We start from the raw sequence: 25,208 nt of genomic DNA on the forward strand, positions 1-25,208 counted from the left end.
ATGAAAGTTTGTAAGTCTGTAACTGTACCTCATGGTGATTCAATTAAAAAAAAAAAATCAACTTGCCTCTCAGAAGTCATTATTGATTTTAAAACTAAATGCACAACACTTAGCTGACACAGAAAAAAATTTTAAATTACCTTAAAAGTAGCAAAGGCATCTGAAGCAATATCAAATGTTAACAACTCCACATACTTAAAGAAATCTCTGAACTGATTAGAAAAGAGGATGATTTTGGCAAGCGGCTCGTATCGAATACATTCTCTCAGCATGATCCCACAACGTAAGGCGATCTGTGGGGCTTCGTACCTACAGCACGAACAAGAGAGAAATAGAGAATTCTTTTATCCTTAGCATAGCCCAATATTAACGATACCAAAAGAACAAGCTCAATATAATTCTTTCTAAAAATAAGCTCTCCCGTTGATCGTCGATTTGCTCGAGCGGGCCCAGTAACGTCTCCATTGGAGACTTTGTTGTTACTGTGTCTGGCATATCCAATACTCTCGGTAGCTTGCCGGGCTCTCCGAGAGGGGTGGAGGAATCGAACTCGGGTCGGCCATGTTGGCCGCTTGTAAGGCAAACGCCCTACCCGCTGTGCTAAATAAGCTCAATATTATTCTTTTTTAAAATCCCATTCTTAATGGAGACACAAATTGTTCTTACAACAGTTCAATCAAACATCAAGACCTATTGAATCTTTCTGATGACCCAAAACTATTTCATATATCTTTATGAAATATAACATGGATATGAATGTATATATATATATATTCTACCATACACAAAATGACTATGATAAATTACATTATTTTTACTGTAGGAGTACTGCTATTTATTCAGCCACTGATTAATCTGACTGACGCGGGCATAGATTCCACATTACTCTTGCATACATGTCACCCACCCCCTCTTTCGTGAGCAGTCAGGCAAAGTCTAGGGGCATGTTCTAATTACTAATTTTTTTATTTAAGTAAGTTTTCTAGGACCCACCATGGCAGGTCTGGGGATGGGTGCAGAAGCTCCTCTGGACAGAGTTTCTGTCCAACAGAACTTTGGTCAAACAAGGTTGTGTTTTACTTCGTTGTGGGGGAGCCAGCGCCACACCCAGGAGGCTGGAGTTGGGGGCCGGGAGGGGGAGGCACTCACTATGCAGAGGACTGAACTCGGGGCCTGAATACACTAGGCATATGCTCGACGCTCACTCTATCTCCCTGCTCTTAAAATTCATTTAAAATCACCTACAACCATAATTTGTAATTCTGGAGTATCTATTTTCATATATTTATCATTTTCATGGTGAGAAGACACCAGGGATCTTCAGCAGAAGCATTTATATCCGTGGTAATTCTTTACACAAAAACAAATGCAAGGCACTAGTTGCTCATGTCCTGGCATTTCAGTGCCAGCAGCTACAGGACAGGCTCTGCAGTGAGAAATGCCGCCCCATGTCTGAGGGGACACACATCCCTCCTGCTGGGATCCAGAGTGGAGGAGAAAAGTGTAGACCACCTGCCCACGGTGGCTCCCATCAGCTGGCATCTCCTTTACCGCATGCTCAGGGCATTTCAGCAGCGCCCGCCATCTCTTGTTTATAATCCGTCTTAGACCTCAGTTCAACGTCACTTACTGAAACAGGTTATTCTTCCTCTCCTAAAATTCTTCAATGGCTACCATTTCTTGCAAAATAATGTGAAATGTTTTCAAACTTTAGACTCTCTAGAGATACATACAGATCAATCATTTGACCTAATCCTCATGATCACTGAGGCTGATCATATCCTGAAGGGATCCATTATATTTTTTGGATTAAACTGGAAATTAGGACTTTCCTCATAATAATTATTATTATACTTTTATATGGTATTATTAGTATTAGCTACATATAGCTTTGCCCAGGGTATACTCCTGGCTCAGTGCTCAGGGATCACTTCTGGTGAAGCCTAGAAAACTGTATGGGATACTGGGGATCAAACCTGGTTCAGCAATGTGCAAGGCAAGTGACCAACCGACTGTACTTTCTGTACTATCTCTCTGGCTCAATGTCTTAATTATATTTGTTTAAAATTATAAAAATATTTCAATAAGAACTGTGGCTCTTAAGAAGAATAGGGAAAATAGTTGGATAGTTATAGGATGGATAGTTATTGAGGACCATGTGTTATGTGCTGCGCTTCATTTTATTTTATTATCACAGTGGTAGGATGTTTGCCTTACAAGTGGCCAACATGGCCGACCCAAGTTCGATTCCTCCGCCCCTCTTGAAGAGCTGGGCAAGCTATCGATAGTATCTCACCCGCATGGCAGAGCCTGGCAAGCTACCCGTGACGTACTCGATATGCCAAACACAGTAACAAGAAGTCTCATGATGGAGACGTTACTGGGCCCGCTCAAGCAAATCGACGAACAGCGGAAGGACCGTGACCATGGTTTAAATAATATTTATTATTTAAAATTATAATTTGTTTTTTTGCTCCCTTGACAGATATATTTTATTTTTATTAATTTTTTTTTGGCTTTTTGGTAACACTCGGCGATGCTCAAGGGTTACTCCTGGCTCATGCACTCTCCTGGCGGTGCTCAGGGGACCATATGGGATGCTGGAAATCGAACCTGGGTTGGCTGTGTGCAAGGCAAACGCCCTACCCACTATGCTGTCACTCCAGCCCCTATTAATTTATTTTTAAATAATAAATAAAACAATAATTTTAATCATTATTTTAAATTATAATTATTCTATCATTACACTGGAGAATTCTAACAACCTACCAAAGTAGCTAATGTTATTGTCTCCATATTATGAAAAGAAAACAAAAACATATTTAAGACATTAGGTAATTGTTAGATTATCTTAGATAACTTGTTCAAGGTCTGCTGACAATGCATAATCAATGGCGTATAATGCAGCACTCTTGGTGTAAAGGCAATGTTATAATATTATTCTTATTTTACAGATAAAGACACCAAGTCTTAGACAGATGAAGTGGCTTGACAAAGATTACAGAACCAACAAGTTTGTAAGTCTTATAAATTAAAGATAAAATGAAAATTCAAAAGAGTTTATCTTTAGTCAGAGGTAAAACCAGAAACACCTGAAAAGTTAAAAAAAAAAAGACAAAGAACTAGGAAATAGGAGAGATAAAAAGTAAATTCCAGAGATTTAACTCTAACATAATACGTGACCTAGAAAGTGAGAACAGAAAATGGAGGGGAAAATTTGCTCAGAAATAATATATGACAGAGAATGTCAGTTGCCCACCAGCTGCCCAATATTTTCCTTTCCTTTCTGCACTCTTATTTCTTTTTTTTTTTTAATTTATTTATTTATTGAATCACTGTGGGAAAGGTTACAAAGCTTTCAGGTTTAGGTCTCAGTCATGCAAATATCAAACACATTTCCCTTTACCAATACTTATTTTTTACCATGAAGAACCCCAATAAGACCCCACCCCCCACCCCTCCCAGTCCCTGTGAGGCAGATGAATTCTAGTTAACACTCTATCTGCTTTGATTAGATTCATTGTTTCATTAAAAGATTCACCACTATTATTTAGAGTTTACCCCCCCCTGCACTCTTATTTCTTGACCCCATTAAGAATAAAGGGGCTTTGGGAACTAGATAAATAAAATAAAAGAGATGGACTAGATAGGTTCTTTATGGGAGAGAGGAAAGGAATAGGGAATGTGCCTGCAACAGAGGTGGCGGTGTGTGTGTGTGTGTGTGTGTGTGTGAACGGGGATGTGGTGGGGGTGCTGGGAGGGATACTGGGAACATTGGTGGTGGAGAATGGGCACTGGTAGGGGGATGGGTACTCGATCATTGTATGACTGAAACGTAATCACAAAAGTTTGTAAGTCTGTTAACTCTATCTTATGGTTTCATTTAAAAATAAAATATTAAATTAAAAACGGTCATGGTCACCCCGTTGTTCATCGATTTCCTCGAGCGGGCCCAGTAACACTGTGAGACTTGTTACTGTGTTTGGCATATCGAATACATCACGGGGAGCTTGCCAGGCTTTGCTGTGCAGGCAAGATATTCTAGATTGCTTGTTGGGCTCTCTGAGAGGGGCGGAGGAATTGAACTCAGGTCAGCCATGTTCGTTGCGTGCAAGGCTAACACCCTACCCGCTGTGCTATCGCTCCAACCCATTAAATTAAAAAAAAAAAACAAGAAATTAAGGGGCTGGGGCTGGAGCGATAGTACAGGAGGTAGGACACTTGCCTTATATGTGGCTGGCCCAGGTTTAACCCCTGGCATCTCATATGGCTCCCCAAGCACTGCCAGGAGTGATTCCTGAGTGCAGAGCCAGGAGTAACCCCTGAGTATTGTTGGGTGTGGCTTGAAAACTAAAAAACTAAACAAACAAACAAACAAAAAATAAAGGGCAGACTTCCTCTTCAAGCCTGTGTTCTCTCTTCAACACGTATCTTGCTTGTCTCAATATTTTTTTGCCCATTTCCACTCTGGAGAAATTCATGTTCTCTCTTTAACACAGACTTCTCTCTTTCTCTCCCTTCACATCTAAGTAAGTTTCAGAAAAAAGTATCTTGCTTCACCAAAAGGTAAGATAAAATAAAACGTATCTGTCAAGGAGCAAGGTTTCAGGGGTAGGAGGGAGGGGAAAAAAAAAGGATTAAGGGTCCAAGTAACTAAGTACCTCCAAGTGGAATGTGAGTTGGAGGTGCTTATGCCATTTCCAGGTGTAGCTCACACACTCTCCCATGTACTTTTTCCTCACTGAGGCATGAGGTGGCGGTGAACAAAATATGCTTGGGAATCGCATGCCGAAGAGAGAAAAAAGCCCTGCTGACCCAGAATCTTTGGGCCATCCTGTCACATGAGAAACACTTGCCTTGCAGTGGAACCTCTCTAGTCTTAAGGAGGTAAGAGTCGCCTAAACTGCTCCCAGATATTTATTAGAATTCATTAACTATATGATTGGGGATTCTACTGTCTCCTAGACATTTGGCATTTTGGCTCTCCTTTCCACATATGCAATAATATAAGAACAATATGACAGTTTGTACAATAATTTTTACTCTACCTCCACGCCACCTTGGCAGACATTACTCACTGGTGTGTTTGTGTGTGTTGTGTGTAATGAGGGGGTCTCAAACAACAGGACAATTGAGCAGCTACCAAAAAAAAAGGCAGATTGGGAAGCATAAGCACTAATAAAACAGAAGAAACAGACGAGAAGAAAGTAGAGACACATAAATGGAAGAACTTTAGGAATCAAAGGATAAAAAGACACCATTTTGCTATGGCTTGAGTAACCAGGGAATCCGCTTTGGAAAACTGACCTCAAGCATGACCAACACTCCCTGCACGAGAACCTGTCATATCTTCAAGACTGATGCGACACACTTTTCATCAGGACCCTAGGCTCCAAGCTGCCTGGAAAGAGGCCATGCACCTACCCTTTGAGGAGCATGAAGAGGATGTGAGGTTGAGCACTAATGTACTCCACCGTCGGGCTCCGAGTGCCGATCTGTCTTCGCAGGATGTTGTTAAATATCTGTGTCACATCCTTTTTTCCCTGTCAGAGAAACAATCATAACATAGGTGAGTTGTACAGCAGGTGAATTACATTCAAAGCTTGTTCCTACATCCACAGTACATACAAAAAACCCTGTCCTTTGTGACATGCAAACACACAAATCTACTATTCCCAAGTATCTTTGATCAGCTGTGCCTTCAAATATTCAAGCACAGAATCTACAAAATGGACACGCTTCTCTTTTCCACAAATGCGCTCTGTAGGATATTTGAAAACTAGGAGGCTAATTCTTCACAGTAGTAAGCAAAACGGCACAGTGAGGTATGGAGGTCACTCAAAGGGTTGAAGCAGAAAGAGAGAGAGAGAGAGAGAGAGAGAGAGAGAGAGAGAGAGAGAGAGAGAGAGAGAGAAGGAAAGTGCCTACCATAGAGGCAGGCCGGGGTTGGGGTGGATGGTGATGGGAAGGAAATTGGGGACACTGGTGCTGGAAAATGGACACTGGTGGAGGGATGGGTGCTGGAACACTGTATGACTGAAACCTATTCATGAACAGCTTTGTAAGGGTCTATCTCACAGTGATTCAATAAAAAAATCTTAAAACAAAATAAAACGAACAAATAAAACAAATCTGCAGGCAGATGCCCTGGGTTTGACCCCAGTACCACATGATCCTCCTGTATGTCTCTCCCAAAATAAAGCACAGAACATAAAATTAATATGTATAAGATCAAAGTGAATAAGTCAAGCTGAATTCTTTATGAGTTATCTTTAGCTATATTCAAGAAGAAAATCATAATTAACAATTTCAAAGTTTCACAAATAAGAGGAAAAAGAGCTGGGAGCCTGTTCCTCAAACTGAAACTCCAGCAGAATCATCTTATTATAAAAAAAAATAAAGTCCCCATGACATAGTCAAGTTTCCTTGACTTCTTCCCTATCCAAAGCTCACAAGAAGCACTTTCCCAGTGAAAACATACTCTCAGGACAGGATTTCTTCTGATGCTGCTGATTTAACGTTCCCTAGTACTGGCATCAAACCAGAGAGACCCCTATCTCCTCCGTATGATACTGCTCCCAGCACACCAGATGAAAGTGATGTGGATGATAATCCAGCTGCCACTTCCTCAGACTCTGAGTCTGAGAGCGACCCAGTAGAGAACCCCCCCATAGAAACCACTGGTCCTCAGCCAAGCGGCCTCCAGACCTTGAGACGTGTCCCCAGTAGAAGTTTAATTATATTAAGACCTTTATCAGATGGTAAGTGATTGATTCTACCCAGACCACATGAGCTTCGTCATTTCTTCCCCATTCAGCTGGAGACAGATCAGACCCATCTTATGAAGGGTTAAGAATGGATTCCCTCAGTCATTTAAAAAAGTCCTGTGCCTCATATGGACCCACATCTCCATACTGCAAGGAATATCTTAATAGCTGTAGTAAAGGTGCCTGTTGGGTACCACAAGATTTTGATATGGTCACTAAAATGTGCTTCAGCCCTTCCCAGCACATGCAGTGGAGGATGTGGTTCATTGATGAGGCCAAGGCAAAACTTCATGAACTAGGTCATTCTGGGTGAAATTTTCAGGGATCAAATTGACTTATGAGATGTTACTAGGCAAAGGGAAATGGTATGACCTTGTGGCAAGTCACCTTGTCTCGTGCTGTTTTTGCTCATGTCCATGAGGCTGCCCTGTGGGCTGGGAGAAGATTGATACAGATGCCAAATTTAAGGGAAGCTGTACAAAAATTGTCCACAGAGTCACAGAACCATATGCAGACTTTATAGGAAGGTTGACAGATGCAACCGAGAGGCAGGTTAAGTGTAAAGTGACTCAGCAAAACCAGCTGAAAACAACTGGCGTTTGAAAATGCTAATGAGGACTGTCAGGCTGTTCTGCGACTGATTATGGAAAAAGAAGACATAAAGGGGTACATGAAGAGGTGTTCTAATGTTGGATCTGTTAAACATCAGGTACAGGTGAATGAGATCTATGCGATGCAGAGACAAGCTCACGATAAATGTTTCAATTGTAGGAATAAATGTTTTAGTTGCAGGAAATCAGGCCACTTTCAAAGGTGTTGTACGAATGCTCAGTTGAGGCGCTGAGATAAGGAAGGCAAGAGAAATTATTTTTCACAGAGGATCATGGGACTCGCTCAGATTGGTGGAGAGGTCCTTGTACTGTAATCCTGACCACACGGACTGCTCTGAAGGAGAACGGAATCAAAAAGCTGACTCTCCCCTGGAGACAAAACAACACTGACCAGAGGCATGTCCAGACAACAAGAGATGAACCCCTCCAGATAAGAGACTGGTGAAAGTGACTTAAAGGAACCATGGAAAGGCCATGGGTTATTCTGTTTCTGTATGCTCTATGTGACAGTTGTAGAGCAAGCTCTGTAGCTGCCCCTGTTTTGGCACTGGATACATTCTGATGCTGAGACAGGAAGAACTGACCTTGATTTCTGCCAGTTATGACCCACTCTGGGATGTGTGTTTGTTCAGGGACCTATCGAGCCTATTGTAACTAGAACTATAGAGTGACCTCCCAGAAATTATACCACAGGTCAGCTAGAAGAGCTCCTATACCAGGGACCTCTTGATTAGGGACATCATGAAGGTGGAAGAGAAAGTCTTTCACACTCAGGAGACTCCCAAGGAGCAAGAGGACCGGATTAGGAAAGAAGACAGAGGTAGTGGAGAGGACTAGATACCTCCTGGCCGGTGCAGAGAAGGAAGACTAGGGAAAACAGGGCTCGGACTCCCTTCCCGAGTCTTGGATAACCATCTATGTGGAGGGGAAACCTGTAGGAATAATGCTAGATACGAGAGCCCAATCAATAGTCAGTTCTGAATAAGCACACAGAGAGGACTACCATAGTTCAAGGAGCAACCGGGACTAAAATATATCCGTGGACTACCAAGAGGACTGTGACATACTGAGGATATAAAATAAGTGAGGGAGCACGGTGACTGACAGAGGCAATGAAGGAAACTATCCTTCAAATCTCTACTCCCAGTTCCCTGCGAGAGGTCAGGGAGTTCCTGGGGACAGCCGGGTCTTGCCGATTATGCATACTCGGCTATGCTGAAATAGCCCGGCCCTTGTATGAAGCCACCAAGGAAAGGGGTCCCGTGGGAATGGACTGCAGAACGCCAATGGGCATTTGAGGGACTTAAGGAGTCCCTCCTTGAGGTCCCCTCACTGTCTTTACCAGACCCCATAAAACTATCCACCTTGTTTGTGGATGAGAAGGCAGGGATAGCCAAAGGAGAATTAGCCCAGCAACTTGGGCCATGGAAGCGGCCAGTGGCTTATCTGTTAAAAAGATTGGACCCTGTTGCTGCCAAATGGCCTCCTTGCCTCCGGATTTTAGCAGCGGTTGCCCTTATGGTCAAGGATGCAGATAAATTAACCTTTGGGCAGGACTTGAAACTGATCACTCCACATGCCTTTGAAAGAGTGCTACGGCAGCCCCCTGGAAGGTGGATGACAAACTCCAAACTAACTCATCCTCAGGGGCTCCTGATTGATTCCCCTAGACTCACTTTTGCAGAACCCACCGCACTCAATCCTGCAACGTTCCTGCCCACCCGGATTTGGGAATCTCCATGAATGCCGGGAAATTCTCTCCAAAGTTTCACAACTCTGGCCGGATCTGAAGGACAGTAAGCTCCCCATTTCTGATTTGGTATGATTCATGGGTGGAAGCAGCTTCGTGGACAATGGGGTATTGGAGCAGCGGTAGTGGACCAGGACGGGGTGGTGGTGTGGAGCTCCCCCCTTGCCACCAGGAACCTCCGCCCACAGGGCAGAACTCATAGGCCTGGCTGAAGCCTTGGAGAGGGCAGAGGGGAAGTGAGTGACAGTGTACACAAACAGCCAGTATGCGTTCAGGACTGTGCATGTGAACGGGATGATATATATAGAGCGTGGGTTCTGGTCGGCGGAAGGAAAGGAACTGCAAAACCTACGAAAGGTACAGTGACTGCTGACTGCCGTAGGGAAGTCCAAGAGGGCTGGTTCGAGTTGTGGCCCAACCAGTCGCCATGGCTCGCCATGATGCTGTCAGCACTGGCGGGGCCCCTGCTCCTCCTCCTCCTACTGCTCACTATAGGACCCTGTGTCTTGAGTAGGCTGGTGGCATTTGTAAGGGACCGGGTTAATACTGTCCAGCTCCTTGTGCTGAGACAGCAATCTGAGCAGCTTCACAGGGTAAACACCGAGGATGATTCCTCAGTTTCAAAAAAGAAAAGGGGGGAATGTTGGATACGGAGCCAGACCTGACAGACTCCATGACGGACTCCATTCCTGAAGTCCCTGCTCCATGCCTCCTGTTGCGTTTCCCTGTCCCACATGTTGTTTTTCTGAATGAATTGTGGTTCTCAACAGTTCGGCTTTCTCAGGGGTTGTGCTCTTCCCGCCCCTCCCCAGGCCGTCTGCCAAAGAAGGACATCTGGATTGATAACTTGCCTTGGTTCTCAGAATTCTGCTTCTTCCTCCCAGGGCTGATAGCTCAGCCCTGGTTCCCAGAAACCACCGGATGGGAGCAAGGGAGGAGGGAACAACTGCCAGAATGGCCGGGAAATTATCAGGATAAGAAGACCTGTCTGTAACGGCTCATTGTGCTGTTTGAAACTAGGTTGGAACTTGTATTTTTACTTATATCTCCCATTGAAACTGTAACCATGGGCTATGACACACACACTGACTATAAAAATTGAAGCATCCCCCTTGCTCAGGGTCTTGCTTTGGCCTGTGTGCCTGAGAGCTTGACCCCAGCTAGCTGGCTTGAATAAACTCTGCTTCTGTTTTGCATTACTGGCTGGACTCTTTGTGTGGTTTGGAGAGGGGAGATTATCAATCTCAGACCCTACTACCAATGTGAAGTTCCAGAGCTCTGATCACTAATTTCATTGTAGCCAGCCACAGGGAAGCACCTGTATCCCTGCTCTGATCTAGTTCTAAATTAAATTACAAACTAAATTCTGGTAGAAGGGGACAAGATTTGAATCCCTAGGTGGAAAGGGAGTTTGCTCAGGTGAGTCTTACAAGCAGCACATGTCATGGTTAGCTGAAGGAGTCCCTGACGTTGAAGGTAAAGGCATTTTTTTTTTTTTTTTGCTTTTTGGATCACACCCAGCGATGCACAGGGGTTACTCCTGGCTCTACATTCAGGAATCACCCCTGGTGGCGCTCAGGGGACCCTATGGGATGCTAGGAATCGAATCCGGGTCGGCCGCGTGCAAGGCAAACGCCCTACCCACTGTGCTATTGCTCCAATCCCAAGGTAAAGGCATTTCTGATCCCTGACCCCTTCCCTCATGGGGAGAATCTAGAGGCGCACTGACAAATGGTTAAATTCAGGAAACAAGGAGCTATTTTGTGTATGGGATATGCGGAGCTGAGTTCTGCAGCTAATGGGTTTTGAGCCAGGATAAAAGTGAGGAACTTTGGAATCAAAAACTTGTGTCAATTGATGAATCTGTGCTGGCAAACCGAGCAGGACTTTGTGTAAAGGGGCTCAGCGATCCAGGGAGCCCTCAGTCAGGTCAGAGGTGGGGAAAGCCTTCCCTAGTTTCTAAATTGATTCTCAAGATCATCTGCCAGGAACTCAATCTGGACAACCGACTCTCAGGCTTTTTCTCAGAACCGGTGGTGATGTGCCAGTACCAAGGAAGCTTATTCAAAGGCTCAGCAGGTTGGTACAGTTTTACTTTGGGGGAACTTCCACTTCTAGTTCATGAGATGCCACTTCTGGGAAAATGGCTTCAGGGCCAGAAAAACAAGGTACGTGGTTATTCTCCCACTCAGCAATTGCAAACTGACCCAGGAGGCACAGAGATGCCTCATTCGTGGGTGCTCACCCCCTCAGCCATCACAGAGGCAGAGTCTGGTGAGGGACGAAAGGCACTGCTTGTCTGTGCGGTTCTGAAGCAGGTTATTTCTGATATCAGGAAAGGGTTTCCGATACAGGCTATAACTCGCCACATGGGTTGGCACTGATTGGATTCATCCCTCTCTCAGCATTTCCGACCCAAATCTTAGTAACCTGCGCCTCACCCTTGAGGAGGACTCTGCCCTCAAAGCCCAACACAATTAACCCCTGAGGCTCAGAAGCAGTTGGATTTTTTTTTTCCAGTTGGATTTTTTTTTTCCAGACCAATTTCAGAAATTCCATTTTTCTTGGTTTGCTCCTGAAAAAAAAATTATGGCTTTTGCTGAAGTTATTAAAAAAAAAAAACAGAAAAAGAGGGTATGCACCCACTTGACTTATTGTTTTTCACATTATTTTCCTTGAATTTAAAAAATTTATTTCAAGGAGACTCTCTTAATGATTTTCACGGGTCTGCCCACCTCCCTCCCACTCCTCGCCGCATTCCAGCTCAGCCAGCTCTGCCTCAGTAGAGTGGATTGTAAGACCCTCCCTAACCTCACAGTGAATTCTAATTACACATCAACCGGCAAATAAAACTTGCTAAGTTGGTTTGTTCACTCTTTCAGGTATCAGGTTCTTGCAACTTTGTAAATGAGAAAGCGCTCAAGAAACAATTTTTTAAAAAATTATATTTAATTTTTTTGCTTTTTGAGTCACACCCGGCAATGCACGGGGTTACTCCTGGCTCTATACTCAGGAGTTACTCCTGGCGGTGCTCAGGGGACCATATGGGATGCTGGGTATCGAACTTGGGTCGGCCGTGTGCAAGGCAAAACGCCCTAACCGCTGTGCTATTGCTCCAGCCCCAGGAAAAAATTAATTCTTATATTTGCACTAAAATTGACAAAAAGATAGTGGGAAACCTCCTTGTAGGAGGAAAAGTCTGTACTTATATTTAACAGATGAAAGACCTACTAATAAACTCTGGTTTACACCTCATCTGGAGTAAAATTCATATGACCGGTTGGGCCCCGAGAGCGCCTGAGACTCCACAGCCCTCCAAACTTCAACGGGAGCCATTGCCAAACAGCTGGAAGTCACAAGGAAAACGGAGGAAAAGCCAGCGACACAAGGACCCCAGAGAAAGGCCTCTAGCTCACTTCAACATATCATGAGGTCACATTAACAGCATTCCTTATATCCCTCTCTTACAGGTTGTTTGGATGAAGCCAGGACCCCATTCTTGGACTAACAGTTCCTTTCCTTTACCCCCTCATTGGAATTCACAGATGCCGCAGTTGCAGAACGAAAGAGGAACAGCTTCTAATAGAAAAACCTTCTAATTTCCCTCTAGGACACCTGTTTGTATTGGAATTTCTGTCTCTCCACCCCCATGGAACAATTCATACCAAGCACCTTGATGCTCAAAGTCTCTAATAACTTAAAAAAAAAAAGGTTTCCTCTCACATATAAGCTAGGTTACATGTATGACTCCTAGTGAGTCTGATCAGAGAATGGCAGTGTTCCCCTGCTGAAGGACTCCTGACATTGTGATGCTCCTGCTCCAGTGCTCCCAGCTTGCTCCAGTGCTCCCTGTGATACATAGGACTCTTGATTGTTGCTCTCCTGGGACTCTTACTGTGACCACTACTACGGCTCTTGCAGGAACAACTCTTCAAACCTCGATCCAACATTTTTTCATCAAAACATGATTAAATGACTCTTACCACCTCTGGACAGTGCAGGACGACTGGACACTTTACAACAAGCACTGCTCTGGGTCTAGGGGCGGGATGAAGTTTTAGAACAAAAAAAGAATGAGACTATTTAGTAATGGAATTTTTCCTCTATTTCAGTTTTTTGCATTTTGTAAACAGAAAAGGGGGAGATGTTGGATATTAACCCTAAGTGCTTTAGGGTCATCAGTGAATTGCCCCCCCCCCCTTTTTTCCCTCCCAGAGAAGCTTACTACGCTCTTTCTAGCATCCCTAATTGAGTTAAAGTTTAGCTTTTACCTTTCCTTTGTGTTTTACCTCTCATTGTCTCAGTTCCAAGTCAGTCTTCATTACTTATAAGCCAAACTTTCTGGTAATTCTGGACTTTGTAGTGCTTTGTATTTGAAGTGCTGTGTATTTGTACCTGCTTTTCTATTTTCCGATAGCCTTCCTATAGCAATGTTCTTTGGTCAAACACAGAAAAACCGTTAATGCTAGGCTCCTAATATTCGGGAGTTGATTGACTCTGAAATATATCTACTCCTTCCTGGGCATTGACCATAATTACTTGACTGAGGCTTCAGTTGCTGTAGTTCCTAATACCCCAAAAGGGAGGTCCCGTTGTGGGACTGAAATGGAACCAGGGCAAGTGGCAAAGCTACCCTGGCATCAAAATGGGACAATCTAGAAAGCATAAATGCATGGTTTTGATGCAAGCTGTTTGACTTAAGAGACAGGACCCCCATGGGGAAGGACAAGCTGAGCTGGCCTGAGGACTTAGTCTGGGATTTACAGTTAAAGCCTCGCTTGCTCTCAAAGTCCAGAGGACTAACTGTTGGGATCTTTGTCTATTACTGTGTTTATTCAAACAACTGCAAGTATTGATTAAGAAGTAAGCTTAACTGTTTAATTTATACAACTAGAAGGAAAGACAAAAGCAATATAGATGTCCCTGGGAGATAGAGTGTTCCCTTGTGTTAATCTCCCAAGAGAATTGCCTCTGCTAAATGTTTTGCATTAATATCAAGAGAATTGCCTCAGTCAAATGTTTTATCTTCATTAGTATTATGATTTCTATTAAAATATGGTTTCAAACTGAAAAAAAGAGATTTTATCTCTGTAATTGATCAGTCACATCTACTTCCTTACCTCAACTTCCCTTAGATGTTCTATAAGTATGCTAGCAACTCTGCATTAAACAGGTCATTTTCAACATAAGACTGTGGTTCCCCAGGGTCCCCATCTCTCTGTCTCTCTGCTGGGGAGGCCTGGGGAGGACATGAGGTAGCACTGGGAGGCAGCTCTCAGCCACCAAACGCGCGTGTCATCACAGTAACCACCAATTTTTTGACCTCACACCTGACCACGGTACTACTCTGGTGCCCATCTGAAAACTGACTTCTTTGTTGCTGGTTTTATTTTTTTTTAAAAAAAAAAAACAAAACAAGTTTTATTGGATCATTGTGAGATACAGTTACAGACTTGCATGGTTGTGTATCACTCAAACGATGCTCAAGCACCCATCCCATCCCTCCACCAGTGCCCATTTTCCACCACCATTGTTCCGAGTCCCTCGACACCCCCTCCCCCCACCACCCCCACACTATCCCACTCCCTGCCTTTGTGGTAGGTACAGTCCTTCTTACTCTCTAATTTTGAGCATTATGATTTTAAGTACAGATATTAAAAGGTCATCATGTTTGGTCCTTGGTCCACTTTCAGTACACATCTCCCAACCTCCAATCATCATTTACTCAGTGGTTCCTTCACCATCCCAACTGCTTTTTCCCCCAGCACGTGGCACCGGCTTCCAAACCATGGTATGATCCTCCTGGTCCTTATCTCTACTGTTCTTAGGTGTTAGTTCCATGTTATACTACTTTATATTCCACAAATGAATGCAGTCATTCTATGTCTGTCCTTCTCTTTCTGACTAATTTCACTTAGCATGATATTCTCCATAACCATCCGCTCATGTGAATTTCATCTCTTCTAATAGCTCATAGTATTCCATTATGTAGATGTACCAGAGTTTCTTCCACCAGTCATCTGTTCTTAGGCACTTGGGTTTTTTCCAGATTCTGGCTATTGCAAACTGTGCTGCAATAAATATACAAGTGCAGATATCATTTCTACTGTATTTTTTTTTTTTGCATTTCTGGGATATATTTCCAGGAGTGGTATTGCTGGGTCATATGGAAGCTCAATTTTCTAGTTTTTGGAGGAATGTCCATATTGTTTTCCAAAAAGGCTGTATCAACTTGCATTCTCACCAACAATGAGAGTCCCTTTCTCCCTGAGTCTGTGACAGCACTGGTTGTTCTTGTTCTTATTAATGTGTACCAGTCTCTGTGGTGTGAGATGATACCTCATTGTTGTTTTGATTTGCATCTCCATGATGATTGGCGATGTAGCGCATTTTTTCACATGCCTTTTGGCCATTTGAATTTGTTTTTTGTGCAAGTTTCTGTTCATTTCTTTTTCCCATTTGTTGATGGGGTTAGAGGAAAAACTGACTTCTTTGTCTATGACAGTGCTATGAGTCCAAAGAACGCATGTTCCCGGAGTGATCAAAGTTCTCTGACTTTGGGGACCTTTGGACTGTTAGATGTGTGAACAAGCCCTTTCCATGGAAATACTGAAGATTTCATGTTCTTGTTGGAACAGGCTGAAGGAAAGAGGCAGGAGAAGTACTCATCAGCCTTTCGGCACTCTTGGGAGGAGTCCAGGCAGCTAGAAGCTGGACCCTCAGTTAGCAGCTTATAAAGTACCTAGTCAAACCCTTCCAGGCAAAGGCTGGAGCTGGGTGTTTTTGTTTTGTTTTTTTCCTTCTCCTTTTTGGGTCTGTTCACGGGGCCCTGGCAGGGTGGAGGAGGCTGCAATGAGTGTTAACATGCCCAGGAACAACAGCTTCTTTGTTTCCTACACTCTGCAAGAACGCAAGCACTGATAGTTTGTAGAAACGGGTGATGTGGGGCCGGCCCTCAATTAGCAGTCCTAAAATTTGGGAACTAAGATGTGTGGTCCGAACCCTTTCCTTCTTAAGGAGAAGCTGAAAGTTTGAGGGGGAGGGAATGGCAACTGGGGGTTCACTCCCAAGACATAGCTTAAGATGGAGACTTTGCCAAGCTTCGGTCTCAGCCTCTCCTACCAGTTTCGACATGGGTATTTCCTGTGTTGCTCACTGAGAAGGAGGGAAATTCAGAAGCACCCATCTGAATTGAGAATCCTTATAAAATTTTAAACAATAAAATTCAATGTTGGTTCTCAAACTTTGTTGGTAAGCAATCTAACAGTACTTAAACTGATGTCCTAGTATCCCACATTGGAAAATGCAACTGAGAGAAGAATCCTAAGTGATAACTTTAAGTACAGAGTAATTCATCAGCAAAGGTATTTTTTATTGTTTTTGGTTGTACTCAGAGGCTACTCCTGGCTCACTGCTCAGGGGTCACACCTAGTGGTGCTGGGGGGGGGGGGGGGGGTCACACGGTCCTAAGGATTGCATTTGTCCTCTGCAATCAAAGCATGCATTGGCTCTTTGGGCTTTCTTTCCAACTCCAAGAACAAACTGCGACAATAGTTAGAAATGATCACTATCATTAAATCAAATGCAGTCAAGTACAGGATAGTACCTGGAAGAAACTGGAAGATCAAAATGTTGGCAATGATTAAATATAAGATCTATAGCTCAGAGGGATAACTCATTCAGCAAGCATCTCTGTGACAGGTATTTGAGTTTAATCCCCAGCACCATCTCACATGCCAACTGCAATCCCAGTAACACTGATGTTTGTGAAAGAAAGAAAAAAGGGAGGAAGAGAAAGAGAAGAGAAAGAAAAAGAATGAAAGACCTAAGACTATTTTTTTCACTAGTTTATGGACAGAAAGTTTATGGACAGTAAATAAGGGAGGAAGTAAAAGAGGAGAGAGTAAATAATAAAAAAAAGATCAGTCAGAAGGTTGAAAGGACTTAAGAAAAAGGGAGATGAAGAGATAGGAAACAAATACATAGGAAACAGGTACAAGTACATAAGGAAAAACACTATATAAAATCCATTTTTTATTTGTATGGAATTTTGGGGGGCACATTCAGCAATGCTCAGGACTTACTACTAGCTCTTTGCTCAGTGGGACTTGGGGGTCCATAAGCAGCTCTCAGGGGACCATTTATGGTGCTGGGGATTGAACTCGAGTTTACCACGTGCAAGGCAAGATTCTTACCCACCATATTATCACTCTGGCCACCAAATTCAAATTTTGATTAGAAATTAAGAAATAGGACTTCACTTTAAAAGGGCAGTTCAGAATCTGTTGCTCTCCTAATTAAAAGAAACATTCCTCCTACTGATTTGTACACTGTACAAATGTTAAAGGATATATTTTTATCAAAAAGAGGTTCAGCTTATAAAGACAAAAGGACTTTTAATGTGACAGAAACTGTCTGTTTTTTTCCAACCTTCCCAGACTTAGTAATACTGCAGAATCGTAATTCTCTTAAAAATGTCAGGAGTGCCTGTTTTCTCATACCCTTCAGTCAAATGCCACAAGAACATTTCCATATGACATTCCAATGAGCAGCAGAAACGAATCTCCACAGAACTCTATCCAACTTTTACACAGAGGAAAACATTCTTCTAGTTCATTAGCAAATGTGTATAAAGGCAAAGGGAGCCCCCCTGCAAATAACTCAAACAAGTTCTGCTACCAGGGACAGCTTCCAAAACAAAGTCCAGAAGGGAAAGAATGAAAGTAAAATTCAAACAAGTACAAGACAGTGAATGATGGGTCTCTCTGGGTCCATGACTAAGGCAGATTTCAAATCCATACTACATCGAGTTGGGGAAAAACCTTAACTGTTTCTAAATCCAAACCTTAATTGTTTCAAAATCTGTTTCTGACACCCTTAGATTCAGATCTTACACTCTGGATCTAGATGTAGCATCTGCATCCTCATCAACCCCCACGCCAGGTCACCCTTGACCCCAGAGTATAGGAAGAAGGACAGAGAAGGAAAGATATCGAGGTGTTTAAGCAAGAAGAGGAAAAATGAGAAGTAACGTGGCAAGAGGGGTCAAGAGCCTCGGGTATAATGGAGATAGGGGAGAACGTGTAACCGTATATCCAAAGTAAAGACTCAGCAACACTGACCACAGGAGATCTAACTACAACCACAGAATTTGGCAACCCGATGTTTATTTGCTGAATAAGCAATAATTATGGAAACATCCACTCGAATCAAATATAAAAAGAGAAAAAGGGGAAGCAAAGAAGTGATGCACAGCAGTCACAGAAATCAAAAGTAACTGCTGATAAAGAACATCCTTCACTGGTTATAGAAGTGAGAAAAGGCAAACGAGAGACTGAAAGGTAGGAGCTGGAAAAGAAAATGCCCACCTGGAAATTGCAACCATTGGGCAGAAGACAGTTCAATGAGCACTGAGGAAGAACCTGCAAGTACTGAGATGAGAGAGTCAGTGAGCACTGCCAAGTTAACTCAATAAGCCAATAAAATTAATTAAACTAAAATCAACTGCAGCTACCGAGGGTATGCCGCCTGCACAGGAGAGCCTGGCAAGCTCCCCGTGGCATATTCAATATGCTAAAAACAGTAGCAATAACAGGTCTCATTCCCCTGACCCTGAAAGAGCCTCCAATACAGCAGCATTGGGAAAGATGAGTAAGGAGAGGCTGCTAAAATCTCAGGGCTGGGATGAATGGAGACGTTTCTGGCTCCTGCTCGAGCAAATTGATGAACAATGGGATGACAAGTGACAAGTGACAAGTGACAAAATCAAGTACATTCATTGAAGAGTCTCAAGATTCAAGTACCAAACAAGAGAGGAAAAAAGTTCTGAACAGATACTTCACCACAGAAGATACTTGGTGGTTAGAGAATGTGAAAAGATGTTCAACATCATTATTCATTAGGGGAATGCAAATTAAAACTGAAATGAGAAATTACTAACACTAGAATGACTGAAATGTAAAAAGCAAAGTGAGGCCAGAGAATGACTGAAATGGCCTTACTGTGGCCAACCCAGTTTTGATCTCTGGCACCTCATATGGTCTCCCAAGCTTCACCAAGAGTGATCCCCAAGCACAGAACCAGGAATAAGTCCTGAGCACCACAGGGTGTAGCCTCAAAATTAATAATAATAAAAACATAATTTAAGAAAAAACAGCTCTCCAAATACTATTCAATGTATTCCCAGATATTTATCCAAATAAAACGAAAAGCTATACTCAAACACACAAAAAATCTGTATGTAAACTGGTGTAGAATTCTTATCTGTAACTGTTGAAAACTGGAAAGTCCATAAATATCTTTCAAATAGGAAAGGTAAAGGTAAAGGTAAAGGCCCTCCCGCTGATCATCGATTTGCTCGAGCGGGCCCAGTAACGTCTCCATTGGAGACTTTGTTGTTACTGTGTCTGGCATATCCAATACTCTCGGTAGCTTGCCGGGCTCTCCGAGAGGGGCGGAGGAATCGAACTCGGTCGGCCATGTTGGCCGCTTGTAAGGCGAACGCCCTACCCGCTGGATAAATAAATCTGTGGTCTATCTTATGTAAGTTCTGACCTCCGTCAACTCTCAAGAATCAGGGACATTGTCTCGTTTGCCAAGGCATCGAAAATCAGATGGGCTGGACACGTAATGAGATTTAGAGACAACCGCTGGACTAGAGCCATTACCGACTAGATTGCAAGGGATGTCAAAAGATCACGTGGACGCCCACCTACGAGATGGTCAGACTTCTTCCTCAAGACCCTGAACGATCAGTTTGAGGCTCTCTGTGTTCCTAGAACAAGCAGATGCCATTGGGCTATGCTAGCATGCAACAGGGATGAATGGAGACGTTACTGGCGCCCGCTCAAGCAAATCGATGAGTAACGGGATATCAAGTGATCTTATGCTATGGAGGACTACTGAGCAATGAAAAAGAACAACCTCCTGTTAAAAGAGAGCAAGCATGAATGGCTCTTAAGCACATAATTCTAAGTGAAAGAAGCTAGACTCAGAAGGTAAACTCTCCATATAACTCAATTTATACAGTTGTAAAGGGAAAAAATTGGCACAGAATAGATAAGGGTTACCAGAGGCTAGGGGTAGGCAAAGGAGTTGATTACAAAGGGGGCAGAGAGAATTCTAGGGGCTGATGTAATTGTTTTTAATTACAGACAGAACTGTGTCAATGTTTGTAAAATACACCTTCATTTAACAAAATGAGACATAATTATGGCCTCTGAAGTAATGGGCTTGTCTGCTCTAGCTTGGGGGAGAGGAAACGACAGGAGAATAAAAATACGCAGGGCAAGTGTCAGTGCTGCATTTCAGTTGTAGCCTAGAGAAGGTCTAGCAGTCTCTCAGGTGAGGCAGTTCACTGAACGGATTAGTAAGGACTCTTGCAGGGAACTGAAACTCAAATCCAACCCACTTACAGATACTGAGAATGTTTTAGAAATCCAAGCATAGGTTTCGCTCAGAATTGGCTGTCCTCCAAAAGTTTTAAGCATAATTAAATTTACACATTACATGGATTCCTCGTGGAAGTCCTGCCCGCCACACTTCTTATTGCTCTGCCTTCTCTGCAGGCTGACTTCCTCCCGGAAACCAGGCCGCACGTGGACAAACTGCACCTAATATCTTTAGCTGCAAGAGAGACACTGAGGCTCTACCTCAGCTTTATTTCTAGACTCTAGCAGAAATAGCCTGACCCGTTATAGCCAAATATCCGCTGGGCCAAGCCTGAGTACTGGGCACTGTGTTCTCTATGCCTTGTGGGTGAGAAAGGAGAAAGTATCCCTAGAATGCAGAGGAGGGTGGGTAGACACTAATTTGGGGCATTATATCTGGTGTGAGCAATCTTTATCCTTATTGTAGGTTACATCCCTTAAAAAGTAGCAAGGCCAGGGCTGGAGTGATAGCACAGCGCGTAGGGCGTTTGCCTTGCACGCGGCCAACCTGAGTTCAATTCCCAGCATCCCATATGGTCCCCTGAGCACTGCCAGGGGTAATTCCTGAGTGCAGAGCCAGGACTAAACCCTGTGCATCACCAGGTGTGACGCAAAAAGAAAAAAAAAGTAGCATGGCCAAACTGAAATGGTCACTGCCTTAAGTTTTACAAGTGGACTACAAATAATTAATGGTTATTCCTTTGACCAAGAGTCTGATGCCAAATTCCATTTTTAATCAGCCACAAATTATGTACCTTTATAAGATAAATGCTTTGACCTTTATTAGTTTTGAGGATAAGAATATAATAAAAGTCCATTTACTCTTACAAAGTACTTCCATGCCTGATATTGTAAAATCTCTCATGTTAATTTGACTAATGATGGGTGCAAAAACAACCAAACGAATTAAGACTAAATAGAATCAATGTCCTATACACAAGTAAGCACTTCAAGTTACAAAATGCATAAAGTACAGTCAATATGTATAACTTAAAACATTATGACTTACCTTTGCAGTAAGAAGACTAAAGGATGGAAAGGTTATCGTGTATATCCCTTTAACTACTTACAATGCTTGATTCTTGTCCAGCATGACCATTTCAAACTATTATTGTCACACTGGTCCCTTTTCTATCCTAACTGCCTTCCGCTCCGAACACACTTGTGGTAGCTTCCAACTACTGACCAGTCCTCCTGGCCCCCGTTTTCACTGGATATTAGTATCGTATCTATATTAGGGGCTGGAGCAATAGCACAGCCGGTAGGGCGTTTGCCTTGCACGTGGCCAACCTGGGTTCGATTCCTTCATCCCTCTTGGAGTGCCTGGCAAGCTACTGAGAGTATCCTGCCCTCATGGCAAGCTCCTTGTAGCGTATTTGATATGCCAAAAACAGTAACAAGTCTCACAATGGAGACGTTATTGGTGCCTGCTCGAGCAAATCGATGAACAACAGGAGGACTACACTACAGTGCAGTGCTATCTATATTATAATCTCTCTCACAAAAGGAGAGACAGAGAGACAGAGAGAAAGAGGGAGGAGAGAGGGAGGAAGGGAGGGAGGGAGGGAGGGAGAGGGAGAGATGAAAAGTGTCTGCCGTGGGGGTGGCAAAGGGAGACTGGGGACATTGGTGATGGGAAATAAGCACTGGTGAAGGGATGGGTTTTGGAACATTATATGATCATGAACAGCTATGTAACTGCATCTCATAAAATAAAGAAATTTTTAAATTAAAAAAATGAAAGATTAAAGGGTGGAGGATTACTTTAAAGGGCCAAGAAAAGGAACAGGATTTCTTAGGGTCAAAAATTTTCAAAAACTTAGAACTATAATGAGAAGCTGATTCTAGGGTGTATCTTTTGATTTTTTTAATATAGCAGAAAAATAATAAATATTAATTGGTCACAATAGAAAGTTTTTGCTTCTTCGGGTTACTTTCTAATTGAGCCTGACAGTTGCCTTTGCATCCACCTTAGTTCTAGAAGGCACACCTGCTCTTTAAAATCAAAGCATCAACTCCTCACACGCAATAAATTCTCATCCTTTGATCTCTTATCACATTGCATTTCAAAACATCAAAGAATCTAAAGCTGAGTCTTGAACAGCAGCCAGACCTCAAAAAACACAGGCTTTGAGTTTGATACTGTGCCCAAGAAATCAGAAGTCTTAAAATCTCAACCACAACTTTTTTTTTTAACCTCATAATAATATATTGCAGCAGCTCTTTTCCGTCAGCAATTTTAAGGCTTATAGGATTAGGTAAAAATTGATGGCTATGAAGTAATGAGATTTTCTTTTTAAATAATATTAACCCTACATCTACCTTCTAACCAGTCCTTATTCGCACAAGAACCAACAGAGTACCAGCTTCAATGAGTCACTTTCCTGAAGGAGAAGTGGGCCAGAGTTCCCTATCACTCCATTACCCAACTGGAGGCAATAACTTGGATCCTTGCTAACTCTGGATGCCAAATTCCAGCTCTTGGCTCCTCTCACACCCTGTTCACGGGGTTGCCTCCAGCAACTAGCTATTTTCTCAGCATCCTGTTTATTTCAAACGTAGAAAACCACCACTTCTCCCTCACTCAACATATACTACAAGAACAGAGTCATTTTATCCGAAGTTCAGGGTAACAAAAGGTAATTCTATCCCAATGCAGAAATGACTTCAAACTGAATTTTCTAGATCTCTACTGTTCCTCATCCTTCCCGATCACCTTCCTAAAGGCCCTCCCTGTGCAATGGTTCTGGAGCATTCTTTCTCCCCCACTCAACACCATCCTCCCTTCTCCCCTCTATATCCAACTCCTATCAAGCTCAGCCAAAAAAAAAGGGCATTTCTCACATTTCTGTAACTTTGCTCTGCAAAAGAAATCCAAATTCTTTCTTTCAGACTTTTCCTTCCAGATACTTCCTACAGAACTAACCTTTCAGAGCTAATTAAAAGGCCCATCCAGTGTCTTATAAATAGAAGTTCACCTTTTTCCTCTGTCAGAAACTCTTAGGTTAAGTGCGAACGCCACAGCCCATCCCTAAAATAATATTTTTTCCTTCCCGTTATTAAAACATACCAGAAATATTAGTCAAATGACTGCTGTGCTTTTCAAAGCCTCAAGAAAAGCTATTCGCTTACTGGGATGATATTATCATTACCGTTGAGTTAATTATCTTCTAAACAATGTACTGATTCTTAAAGAAAAGGGGCTTACTGCTGGGTCTGAGGACACCTCCCTTAGGTGTAATCCGCAATTCTTACCTTGCTGTGATCTCATTATCATTCCTACATTTATTCATTCATTTAATCAACCAACTGATAGGTATGGGAAATAGTCATAGTACTCAAATACTGTCTATCAGCAAAGGGACCTCTGAATCAAGAGTTGAGGAAGAGGGGGCTGGAGTGATAGCACAGTGGGTAGGGTGTTTGCCTTGCACTCGACCCGGGTTCGATTCCCAGCATCCCATATGGTCCCCTGAACACGGCCAGGAGTAATTCCTGAGTGCATGAACCAGGAGTAACCCCTGTGCATCGCTGGGTATGACCCAAAAAGCAAAAAAAAAAAAAAAAAACCCAAAAAAACCAAACAACAACAACAACAAAAAAAAAGAGTTGAGGAAGAGTGGCGCTCTGTGTGATGCAACTGAGGTACTACTAGCCTACATGGGTATGCTAGGCTTAAGAGATGAAGTTGTGGGCCAGAAAGATAATACAGCAGGAATACTTTCAGTATACCATATAAAATAAGAAAAACTTTTTCCTACTACTACTTTTTCATTATCTTGCCAATATTAAGCAAAGTTGGAAGGTCCCCGAAGTTTCCCTCTGGCAACTTCTTGATTCTGAAAAGCATTTTTTGTTTGTTTGGAGCTACACCCAGTGGTGCTTAGGGTTGAGTCTTGGCTCTGTGCTCAGGGGACCATATGGGTTCCTGGGGATTGAATCCAGGAGCTCTGTGTGCCGAGCAAGTTACCTAAAGGTTGTACTATCTCTTGAGCCCCTGAAACGCATTTTGAACTTGTGCTATTCTGTGGCTTCTCAAGACTTCTTCGGCCCCTGAACCTAACAACATCCTTGCCTGGTTCTTTTTTTTTTTTTTTTTTTTTTTTTCCCTTTATTTTATTTTATTTTTTTTAAAGTTGTAGATTTACAATTTTTTGTGCTTTGGTTTCAATTATACAATGATCAGATACCCATCCCTCCACCAGTGCCCATTTTCCACCACCATGGATAATATCCCTCCCACCCCCATTTGCCTGGTTCTTAAAAACAAAACCATCCAAGCTCTTATTCCTCCCATTACTCAACTGTAAATCAGGTTATGAATTGTATCATAGTAACAATCAATGAGCACAACAGCCTAATGCATTGCTCTTTAGGAGATTGAACCTGGCTTCTTTCAGGGAGAAGAATAAAACATTAGATTCATTAGATAAATCCCATAAACAAAACAAAGGGAGTCTTTTTTCCTACTCAGGTTACTAACCCACTGAATCTAAAAAAATTAAAATGACAAATATCAAACATTATAACAAAACTAAACAGCTCGGGGCCAGTAAAATAGCTCAAAGGGCTGGAGCACATGCTTTGTGCTATCACGACCCTGAGTTTGGTCCCCAGCACAGCATGATTCCGAGCAGTGTGGGGGTCCAGC

General features: G+C 42.8%; 1 protein-coding gene across 3 annotated transcripts in view; it reads right to left on the minus strand.

The window, feature by feature from the left end:
* The window catches only part of CAB39L (calcium binding protein 39 like), a 123,831-nt gene that overhangs the window by 23,532 nt on the left and 75,091 nt on the right, over positions 1-25,208 (minus strand). For all 3 annotated transcript variants that reach the window (XM_056133063.1, XM_056133062.1, XM_056133064.1), the window contains 2 exons: positions 5,425-5,543; positions 141-309 (listed from right to left, as the gene is read on the minus strand). In XM_056133063.1, the coding sequence (XP_055989038.1) occupies positions 141-309; positions 5,425-5,543 (288 nt within the window). The remainder of the gene's footprint in view (positions 1-140; positions 310-5,424; positions 5,544-25,208) is intronic.

Source organism: Sorex fumeus, unplaced genomic scaffold (genome assembly GCF_029834395.1).
Source record: "Sorex fumeus unplaced genomic scaffold, SorFum_2.1 ptg000095l, whole genome shotgun sequence".
NCBI classification, from domain to species: domain Eukaryota; kingdom Metazoa; phylum Chordata; class Mammalia; order Eulipotyphla; family Soricidae; genus Sorex; species Sorex fumeus.